Source organism: Lathamus discolor, chromosome 19 (assembly GCF_037157495.1).
Source record: "Lathamus discolor isolate bLatDis1 chromosome 19, bLatDis1.hap1, whole genome shotgun sequence".
Lineage (NCBI taxonomy): Eukaryota > Metazoa > Chordata > Aves > Psittaciformes > Psittacidae > Lathamus > Lathamus discolor.
The window spans coordinates 5,864,596-5,875,047 of NC_088902.1; the positions used below are offsets into that span (position 1 = coordinate 5,864,596).

A 10,452-nucleotide genomic window follows, 5' to 3' on the forward strand; every position below is an offset into this window, starting at 1 on the left:
TCCTGCGTCACCGCGCGGGGCGCGGGGGTGGGACCAAGGCGTGCAGCGAGGGGGGGAGCGAGGGGGAACCATTGCGGCGGGGGGGATGGAGGCGCGATTGGAGGGGAGGGACGGGGAGTCATGGAATGGTTGGGAAAGCCCCTTAATCCCATCCGGTCCAACCCTTCCCCAGCACTGCCAGGGCCACCCCTAACCCATGGCACTGAGGCCTCGTCTCCACGCTGTGTGAGCACTTGCAGGGCCGGTGCCTGCAGCCCTGCCCTGGGCAGCCTGTTCCAATGCCTGAGCACCCTCTGGGGCAGGAATTGTTCCTCAGCTCCATCTAAACCTGCCCTGGGGCAGCTTGAGGCCGGTTCCTCTTGTCCCATCCCTTGTTCCTTGGGAGCAGAGCCCAGCCCCTCCTGGCTCCATCCTCCTGTCAGGCACTTGTAGGGAGCCATCAGGTCCCCCCTGAGCCTTCTCTTCTCCATCTGAACCCCGCAGGTCCCTCCCCCGTTCCCCATCACACTTGGGCTCCAGGCCCTGCACCAGCTCCGCTGCCCTTCTCCGGCCCCGCTCCAGCCCCTCAATGTCTCTCTTGTAGTGAGGGGCTCAGAGCTGAACACAGGATCCAAGGTGCAGCCTCACCAGTGCCCAGTGCAGGGGCACAATCCCTGCCCTGGCCCTGCTGCCACACTGGTGCTGGTACAGGCCAGGATGCTGGGGGCTTCTTGGCTGCCTGGGCACAAGCTGTTCATGTTCAGCTCCATCAATCAGCACCCCCAGCTCCTTTTCCAGCTGCTCTTCCCCAGGCCTGGAGCATTGCAGGGGGCCGTTGTGGCCCAAGTGCAGGACCCAGCACTTGGCCCTGTTGAGCCTCATCCCATTGCCCACAGCCTGTCCAGATCCCTCTGCAGAGCCTCCTGCCCTCCAGCAGATCAACGCTCCCACCCAAGGGGTGTGGGGCAGCCCCTCCTAAGTGAGGGGTACCCCAGTGTGGGGCAGAGCCCACCCCATTGCTGGCGGCTCCCTGCAGGCAGCCATCAGGCCTCCTGCCCTTGCCCTAGCCCCACTGCTGCTCTGGGCATGGTTCTGCCCAGCCTGGGGCACACACAGTGAGGTTCTCCCAAACTGAACAAATTCCCAGTGTTTTCTCAATGTTTCTCCTACTTGTGCTGCGCTTCCTCTTTCCTTTCCCTTTTGAGGCCAGCGCAGAGACAAGTTCTCCCGCCACAGAAAGAAGGGCAGCAGATGGTCTTTGCCTTGTGCAGATCCTCATCCCAAACCAACATCCTAGGTCCCAGAAACACCTCGAGAAGAAGGGATCATCAGCACCCACCCTGCAGCCCCTTGACACCCACTCCCAGCTGGTGCAGGCAGTGCCATGGAGGGAGAGGCTGAGAAGCAACAGAGGGTGTTGAACCTGGTGGCTGTGTTTGAAGAGCACTGGTAAGGAGCGAGGGTCCTGGGTGCTGTGGGTGCATTTGGGCTCTGTGCAGCATGGATTTTGGAAAGAAGAAACCCAGCACAGAGGTGGTTTGGAGGCTGCAGAGGAGCTGACAAGGGGATTTGCTTCTCTTTAGCTCTCAGATCTGCCCCAGTGTCTTCCTCCTGTGCACAGAAGGCTGAAAACCTCAGTGGGATGTGGCTGTGCTGGAGGTGTTGGTGCCTGGCTCAGGGTTAGGTTGTGCCGTGTTCCCTCTGTGCTCAGCACCTTTGCATCAGCCTGGCCGGGGAATGCTGTTTCTCCTGCTGCTGAGGGAAAACAATTTTGCTTTGCAAATGTATGGGCAAGGGTTTTCACTGGGAATTAACTGCTTGAAAGCCTGGGAGGATCCAAGCCTCAGGCGCCAGCCTCAGACTACCCAGCTGTTTGCAGCGATGGGACTCCTTGGAAAGGGAAGAGAAAGCATCGTGTTAAGGGGAAGAGCAAGTTCCTTTTGGGCTGCACAGAAGGCCCATAAACCAGCACCTTCACTTGGAGTGAGGCGAGTTGGGACACTCAGACAGCGTGTCCCAGCGTTGGAGAGAGGGGATCTGCCTTGCCCCTGGTGTAGAAGTGATTCAGAGGCTTGGGGCGAGTCGTTGTTGTGGTCTGTGCCTCAGTTTCCCCATCTATTGAACCAGGATGCCACATCCTGCCTTCCCTCTTAGTGAGCCTTGATGAGGCTGGGTGGTTGGGCCAGTGGGTTCTACAGTAGAGGTGGTCAGGCAGTGTCTGCCCCGGGAATGTCACCTCCATCTCTGCTGCTTTGTTCCCAGCTTTCTGCTCTGGATGGCTCCAGAGCAGTGGTTGTCCCCGTGGTCCCACAGTTGAAATGCGCCCTTGTGATGTTGTGGTGTCGGAAGCATTTGTGGCATTTGATGTGCCTGCGTTTCACTGCTGCAGAGCTGTCCTGGTTTTGAGCAGCAGCAGTCATTTTTCTCCTTCTTAGGAGCTAGTACAGTGCTGTGTTTTGATCTTTTGGCCTGGGAACAGCATTGATAACGCCGATGTTTTCAGTTGCTGCTCGAATGTTTGGTCTGGCCAAGGACTTTCTGAGCCTCATGCTCTGCCAGGGAGGAGGGGAGGCCGGGAGGAAGCAGAGACAGGACACCTGACCCAAACTGACCAAAGAGGTATTCCATACCACAGCACGTCATGCCCAGGATGTAACTTGGAGTGACCCAGAAGGGTTGGGACTGCAGGGTTGGAGGAGGTATCGGTCGGTGCTTGGCTGGGGGGAGTGGGGCGAGTTATTGGTCAGCTGGTATTGAGGTGTTGTATTCTTTCCTCTTGTTATTTCCTTTAGTACTATTATTATTGGTGGTAGCAGTAGTGATTTGTGTTATACCTTAGTTACTAAACTGTTCTTATCTCAACCCGTGGGAGTTGCATTCTTTTCGATTCTCCTCTCCGTCCCTCCAGGAGCAGGGGGAGGGCAAGAAGGGGGGGGAGTGAATGGACGAGGTTTGTGGTTGGGTTTAAACCACGACAAGAGCGTTTGTTCATCATGAAGCTTGAGTTGGATTTAGGGGAAATAGAAGTAACTTTGACTTTCAGGGGAAGCTGAGGAACCTGGAAACGAGTTTTCTGGAACAGAAAATGGCTCAGCCCAGGTCAGCACAAATAGAGAGAAGTTCCCAGTTGGATCCTGGGAGTCGGTTTAGGCTGGCACAGTCTGGGAGGCACCAGGAGATGAAGCCTCCCTGTCACATGAAGGGTTATGCCATTCCCATGGACAGGAGGGGATGTGAGCATGGCTGTGGATGCACTACCGAGCTCACAGACATGTGCTGATCAGTGTGAGAATGGACCCACCATCTGTTGCACAGGAGTGTCTGCCCTCAAGTCATCTGCTATCCTCAGCTTTGCAGTTCTATGTCCAGTTTCATCCCAACTTTCCCCTCCTCATTATCCCGCTCCTATGGGCAGGCCACCAGGGAATGTCTTTCTAGTTTCTGTCCAGGGCAGTTCACCACAGGGACCACAGATATGAGCACTGTCATGTTCACAGCCTGTGCCCTGTGTGGCTTCTTCCCCTTGCCTGCTCTGGACCTGTTTTCCTTGTCTTTGCCAGAAAGAGGAAGAGAGAACACCACCAAAGAGCTACCCCTCTGCACAACCACCTACACAAGCCTCCTCTTGCCTGACACCTCTTGGCTCTTTGGCTTTTAAAGCCTCGTGCCTGAGGCTGCTGCTCCCCACTTTGGCTCTGCAGTGGCAGCAGGGAGAGGGCCAGAGCTGTGCCAGCACCACAGAGGTCAGGGTTATCCTTTGGGAAAATGGCTGTGGGTGGGATAAACAGCAGAGTTGTGTTCTTCTGGAGCAGGACAGGGCCTGACCACATCAGCAGGAAGCACTGGAAAAGAGAGGTTGGATCCTTGGAGGATGTATGGGCTTTCAGACCCTGGCTTGGAGAGCAAAGCAGCATCAGCTGCTTTGTGTCTTATCACTTTCTGCTGTGTCTTATCACCTTCACTTGAGGGTGGTGACTTTAACCTGGAAGCTGGGTGGGCCGCACCATGGGGAAATGGGTGAGCTGATCACACTGATTCTACTGTGGCAGGGCCTGGAGGGACAAGCAGGCTCCACACATCCAGCCCACTCCTGCAAGCAGCCAGTCCCAGCAGCTTCCAGCACCTCCAGCCAGCCAGAGCCTCTCCCGGATGGATGCCCAGCACCAAGCGGAGCAAGGGAACAATGAGCAGCAGCAGCAGCAGCAGCAGCAGCGGCAGCGCGGGCTCAGCTTCAAATGCCTCAGTTCCCTCCGGCACAAGATCAGAGAGGACAGCTGGAGGAGGCAGCAGGATCCCGGGCTCAGAGCGGGCAGCAAGGTCAGCGCTGGGGTTGGGTTGGGTTGGGTTGAGTTGGAGCTGAGGCCTCTGCAGGCCTTCAGCAGGTCCCTGCCCTGCAAGGGCTGTGGTGTGAGGTGACAGAAGTGGCCCCTTCCCAGGTGCTTCAGGCACAAAGTCCCCATAGTCAGTTAGGTCCAAGCAGACCTTGTCTCTTCCAGCTCTAATAAAACTGCACCATGCGGGTCAGATCATAAAATCCCAGCCTGGTTTGTGTTGGAAGGGACCTTAAAGCTCCTCCAGCTCCAACCCCTGCCACAGGCAGGGACCCCTTCCACTGGAGCAGCTTGCTCCAAGCCCCTGTGTCCAACCTGGCCTTGGATGCTGACAGGGGTGTGCAGGTGAGCCCAGCCAGGTCCATCTCAGGGCATCCCCAGGGCTGTGCTGGCCTTTGCTGACTGCAGGCACGTTTCTGCAGGACTGCTTTCAATTCCTAGATGCATCTGTAGACCATGGGGTTGATCCACCCCACGCTGCCCTGCTCCTCAGGATCACTAACCCTGTATTGCTCTGGGGGAAATAGGCACAGAGAAGGGGGTGACCCAGGAGGACATGAGCCAGGCTTCCCAACAGCCACCAGGCAGCTTTGTTTTCTCCCTTGCATGCTTTGTAGAGCTACTTCCCTTGATGGGAAGATCCAATTTAATGCTTTATTGTGGTCTCTGAACACTGGGAAATGGAGCTGAACCCTCTCAGGCTGGTGAAGGTCATGTATCTGCCCATGAGACTGATCCTTTCCCCCCATGCAGGAACCAGAGGAGAAGAAGATTGCTCTGGAGCTGCTGGAGACAGAGCAGGCGTATGTCAACCGCCTTCACCTGCTCGACCAGGTGAGCTGGGAGAAGAGGGACCCACATGGGGAAGCAAAAGCCCTGCTGCCATCTGCCCCACCAGCACAACTTGGCCACCCCATGCTGATAAACCACTCAGGGCCAGGGCACAGCTCCACACTCCCCAGGTTTCATGTACCCCTCAGCAGGGCTTCGACCCTGTGGCAGTGCCCAGGCTCAGTTCAGGGTATGCACAGACCAGGGACTGCTTAATGGAGATTTTGGGGAGAATGAAGCTGTACAGATGTGAGCCACGCTGGGCTCTTGGTCTTCAGGACCAGAGAATGGGTCTGGCCTTCCATGGAGCACCTTTGTCTCAGCAAAGCTTTCCATTCCCCACACTTCTCTCTTGGGGCTTGGGATTCCCCTCGTGCACAGTCATGCCCTTTCACTGGGTAATGTGCCAGTCTCCAAGAGGAATTCTCAAGCATCTTCCTCACCCATTGGATTTACCCCTTCTTTCTTCCAGATATTCTATACAGAGCTGATGAAAGAAGCCAAAATTGGGAAGACAGTCCCAGAGGAGGTGGTGAAAATGATCTTTTCCAACATCTCCTCCATCTACCAGTTCCACTCCAAGTTCTTCCTGCCAGAGCTGCAGAAGCGCATGGAGGACTGGTGAGCTGCGCTCAGGATACCTGGCTTGCTTTGCCAGAATGGGGGAGCAGGGAGGAATTTGGGTTTCCATCAGGCCCAGAGCTCAGCCTGGTTTACTCCAAATGTTTTTGTGTTCTAAAGCTCTTCCTTAAAACACTTCAGCCCACATCAGGGTATGTCTGAGAAGGGGTGGGGCAGGGAGGGGGGGTGATGTCTGAGGTGGTTTAAGCTGGCTGCAAGCGGGGGACCGTCCCATTCTTGAAAGCATGAAGTTGTTTTGGGACACAGCAGGTCACAGTGGTTAAAACCTCTGTTCTCCATCATGCACAAGCCACCCCTTTGATTTACCCTTCACTGCCTGTCCCATTGCACTGCGGTCTCTGGTTCCTTCCCGCAGGAGCTGCAACCCGTGGATCGGGGATGTGATCCAGAAGCTTGCGCCATTCCTTAAGATGTATGGTGAATACGTCAAGAACTTTGACAAGGCTGTGGAGCTCATCACTGTCTGGTCAGAGAAATCGCCGCCCTTCCAGGAGCTCATTGCTGACATCCAGGTATTGGGAGATGGCAGCAGCACTCCCCAAAATCTTGCAAGGGGGAGCAGCAGAGGGTAGGAGCTGCCTTGGTCACTGTTTCTGGTCACCGTTTCTCTCTCCATGCCTGGTGTCTCTCCCCAGAAGAGGAAGATCTGTGCTAACCTAACACTGCAGCACCACATGCTGGAACCTGTGCAGAGGATCCCACGCTACGAACTCCTCCTGAAGGATTATGTCCGAAAACTACCTCCTGAGTCCCCAGACCAGGATGATGCAGAGAGTAAGGGCTGCCTCTGGCTCTTCCCGCTGTGGGGAGCAGCAGGGTGGGTTTGTAGGAGAATAACAACCCCTGATATTGTTTGTGCATGGGCATCACAATACCTGGATTCTCTTGGATAAACCTCTTTCCTTTGGATAAACCTCTCAGTCTGACCCTTTCCTAGCAGGGAGAGGGATAATTCTGCCCTTGCAGGGTCTGTGGAGGTCAGCGGGGAAGGTGGGTGGTGGTTCAGGATAAGGATAGTCCCTCCAGAGCATCCCCCGGGGGGACCCGCAGTGGCCAGGGGAGGGCTCTATCCCTGCGGACACCAGCAGCTCACTCCTGCTGGCATGGAAGAAAGAGGCCGGCGGCTGTCCCCAGGGCCGTGCAGGCTGTGTCCAGGGGAGGGCAGCAGCCACCACACACGCGGTGGGAGGGAGAGACCCTGGGCTTTTCTCTAACCTCCGTCCTTTCTCTCCTCGTTACAGAGGCCCTGCAGATGATTTTTATGGTGGCCAAGCACTCAAACGCAGCTATCGCTGAGATGGTGAGTGCCTGTCCCGGCTGGAAGTGCTTTGCTGCTCATGGCATGGTGACTCGCAGCTTCCTTCATGACCTCGTTGCTGTGCCATGCCCTGAATGGGGCAGGAGCACTGCGGGTTCAGCAGAGGAGGTTAGACCCTGCTCTTGGTGCCTGACCCCATCACCCTGAGCCTGGAGAAGCCATATCTGCAACATCAGCTGTGATGTTCAAGACCGGCGGATGGGTCTGGGGTCAAAGAGCTGTGCCATCCCTCACAGCGGTCATCTGCTGGCCTGGGGATGCAGAGGACCAGGGGCGACAAGGTTGTAGCTGCTCAGCTCCGCACAGAACATGTCCTCTGCCTCCCCAGGAGCGGCTGCAGAACCTCTGGGTGGTCTATCAGCGACTGGGCCTTGAAGATGACATTGTGGATCCCTCCAATGAGCTGATCAAGGAGGGGCCGATCCAGAAGATCTCCACCCGCAACAACAGCACATCGGAGAAGTACCTGTTCCTGGTGGGAGCCGGGATGCCCAGGGGAATGGCAGGGAGCAGATAAGATGGGAATGGGGAGAAGGGCAGCACCACCTCACTGGGGTGTTGCTGAGTCATCACTACACAGAGAGGGTGAATTCGTAGCTGGGGGGCCTTGACCTGTGCAAGGCACCCTGCACAGGAGGTGGTTGGGAACCTATGGAGCCCTGGATGCTCCCAGAGCATTTCACCTTGGCAGGGTAGGAGAGGGCTGGGATGGGAACAGTCGCTTTTTGGCCTGGATGCTTCCCAAGGACTAGCTCAAGCCTCAGGGAGTAAAGGACTCCAGACCCCAGGGAAGCCCTCAGCTCTGAGCAGGCTCGTGCTGGGCTCCAACCAAGCCCATTCCCCCTTCCTGCCCAGTTCAACAACATGCTGCTGTACTGCGTACCCAGAGTCATCCAGGTGGGAGCTGAGTTCCAGGTCCACCTCCGCATCAATGTGGACAGCATGAAGGTCAGACAGCACCTTGTCTTTGGGCTTCTCCCCAGCCCTGGGCTCCGCTTTGGGCTGTAATGTGGCTTTTGCTCTGTGCTTCCTTAGGAAGGAGGGAGGAGCTGGAGCCGGGAGTGGCTTGGTGGGTGAGGAGGGCTGGTTGATATGCCCAGATCCTGTGGAACAGCAGTGAAATCTGGTCCATGTAGGATCTGAGGGGCTGAAGGGCTTGTCCCTGAGGAGGGAAGTCCCTGTCCCTCACATCATGGGGGAAGGTGTCTGTGTGCTGGAGGTGGGTTCCGCTGCTCCACGTCCTTCCTCCGGTCTCTCTCAGGTGCGGGAGCTGAAAGATGTGCAGCTCCCAAACACGTTCCTGGTCTCGGGAAAGCAGCGGACACTGGAGCTGCAGGCCAGGTAAGGGGAAGGGTGATGGTCCCGCAGACCCTCAGGGAGGAGGGACGGTGGCTTCTGCAGCTCCCTTTTCATACCCAGGTCTGAGGAGGAGATGAACGCCTGGATCAAGGTACTGCCGAGTGCTGGATGAGGCAGCACATCCCACTCATGCTGGATGCCCTGTGTGGTGGGAATCCTCTCTGACCACCCCCCATGCCCTCCTTTCCCTCTAGGCCTTCCAAGATGCCATTGACAGGAAGGAGAAGAGGAGTGAGACCTTCAAGACAGCAGTGCATGGGCTAGAGATGGGCACCCCTGCACTGAAGGTAATCCTCCTGCCCTCCCCATGCCTTGCCTGCTTCCAGCACCTCCCTGCACAGCACCCACCGTGCTGTGCCTCAGTTTCCCTTGATAACCGAGCTGTGGAGAGGCTGCAGATGGGGAGAAGGGCTGAGGAGGGGAAGGGGTGAGATCAGAGGGGAGGGGGGAACCAGAACATGGCTCGCCAGCCCCATTCATGCAGTCTCCCACCTCAGACAGAGGAGCTGGGCCGCCGTGCTCCGCAGTGGGTGCGGGACAACCTGGTGACCATGTGCATGCGCTGCAGGGAGCCCTTCAACGCCATCGTGCGCCGCAGGCACCACTGTCGAGCTTGTGGATACGTGAGTCTCCCTGTGCTCCCTCCCGACCTGTGCAGGTGGCTGCTGGGGCTGGAGTGCTCCGCTCCTACACCTTATACTCTTTTCCCTGGGATCAGCGCTGCTCCTGCCCCTCAGCTCCTTATGGAGCTGTCCCTGGGATGCCCCAGCACTGCCCCAGTCTCACCAGTGTCTCGGTCTGGTGGTTGCAGGTGGTGTGTGCTCGCTGCTCTGACTACAGGGCCGAGCTACAGTACGATGGGAACCGCCTGAACCGCGTGTGCCAGGAGTGTTACGTGTTGCTCATGGGCCACGTGGTGCTTGAGGACCGGGAGGGGAAGCACAAAGGCATCTTGGAGGTGAGCTCTGCCCCTATGCCCCTCTTCCTCTGAGCAATGCCACACACCCTGGTCCCTCAGTGCCACAGCCTGGCAGCCAGGACCACCCCTCGCCTGCCCCTGGGTTGGAGGGAGCTGTGGGTCAGGCAGGGAATTCCGCAGGAAATGGCCATCGCTCAGTGCCCTTTCTGCCTCCTGTACTGGTGTTCAGGGATGTGGTTGGGTTTGGTTTTGGCAGAAGGAAGCTGCAGAGGTTTCAGGCCGGAGTTTGCTCTGCAGTTCCCTGCAGATGCTGGACAAGAATGGCAAAGGAGGCATCCGGGGCTGGTTTGTGATCCCGCAGGATGATCCCCTCGTGCTGTACATCTACGCAGCCCCCCAGGTAAGACCAGGCTCAGCTCCACCTCCAAGGCCCTTCCCCCTGTGCCCGTCTCCTGCCTCCCACCATGCTTCTGCTCTTGGCAGGATGTCCGAGCCCACACCGCCATCCCGCTGCTGGGATACAGGGTGAGGGACCTGCCGCAGGAGAATTCCAGGCACCTTTTCCAGCTGGTGCAGTCCGGGCAGGTCCACACCTTCCTGGCTGACACTGAGGAGCTGAAGCGGTGCTGGATGAGGGTCATGGCGCGCTGTGCTGCGGGGATCATGCACCTTGAGGAGGAAGAGGAGGATGCAGAGTCCTGCAATGAAGCCGAATAAGGCCCAGCTCCAGGTGGGTCAAACCTCCCCATTCCCATCCTGCTCATCCTGCCACCAGGCAGATCCCAGGCTCGCTGAGTTTTGGTTTTCCAGCACAAAAAGGACAAGGTGGAGGCACGTTTGTCACCGCACGGACGAGCTGCATCCTCCTTCCCCTCTCTCCACACTGGACAGGGAGGATGGAGATACCCGAGCCCGGCTTGGCGGAGCCTCAGCCCGCTCTGCCGCCGGCTGCCGCCCGAGGGCAGCAGCGCCTCAGCCTTCCTCCCCGGCTGAGGATGGGGAAGGGGGATGCCCGGTTGTGTGAAAGCATCTGTGGAACTGAGCCCGCTGTGATAAAACCCACCTGCAAGCCC

At 57.6% G+C, this 10,452-nt stretch overlaps 1 protein-coding gene across 11 annotated transcripts; it reads left to right on the forward strand.

The window, feature by feature from the left end:
- Positions 1–1,221: 1,221 nt before the first annotated feature.
- FGD2 (FYVE, RhoGEF and PH domain containing 2) lies at positions 1,222–10,452 on the forward strand. 11 transcript variants are annotated; one of them, XM_065698778.1, is made up of 18 exons: positions 2,651–2,678; positions 3,023–3,078; positions 4,029–4,296; positions 5,064–5,144; positions 5,614–5,762; positions 6,139–6,295; positions 6,419–6,557; positions 7,025–7,083; positions 7,430–7,576; positions 7,957–8,049; positions 8,363–8,442; positions 8,521–8,551; positions 8,655–8,747; positions 8,958–9,083; positions 9,272–9,418; positions 9,636–9,779; positions 9,863–10,109; positions 10,190–10,452. In XM_065698778.1, the coding sequence occupies exons 2-17, from the start codon at positions 3,065–3,067 to the stop codon at positions 10,094–10,096; spliced, it is 1,962 nt and encodes a 653-aa protein (XP_065554850.1). In that variant the 5' UTR covers positions 2,651–2,678; positions 3,023–3,064; the 3' UTR covers positions 10,097–10,109; positions 10,190–10,452. The 11 variants fall into 11 exon arrangements, with proteins under 11 accessions (XP_065554848.1, XP_065554849.1, XP_065554853.1 ...); XM_065698780.1 differs by lacking the exon at positions 2,651–2,678 and adding an exon at positions 2,696–2,737; XM_065698785.1 differs by lacking the exon at positions 2,651–2,678 and adding an exon at positions 3,540–3,722 and having other exon boundaries at positions 3,028–3,078.

Coding starts and splice junctions, on each gene's coding strand:
- FGD2 (XM_065698776.1), top strand. CDS start 1,364: ATGGAGGGAGAGGCTGAGAAGCAACAGAGGGTGTTGAACCTGGTGGCT. Junction 4,297..5,063: donor GGCTCAGAGCGGGCAGCAAG/GTCAGCGCTGGG, acceptor CCCCCCATGCAG/GAACCAGAGGAGAAGAAGAT. Junction 8,050..8,362: donor TCAATGTGGACAGCATGAAG/GTCAGACAGCAC, acceptor GGTCTCTCTCAG/GTGCGGGAGCTGAAAGATGT.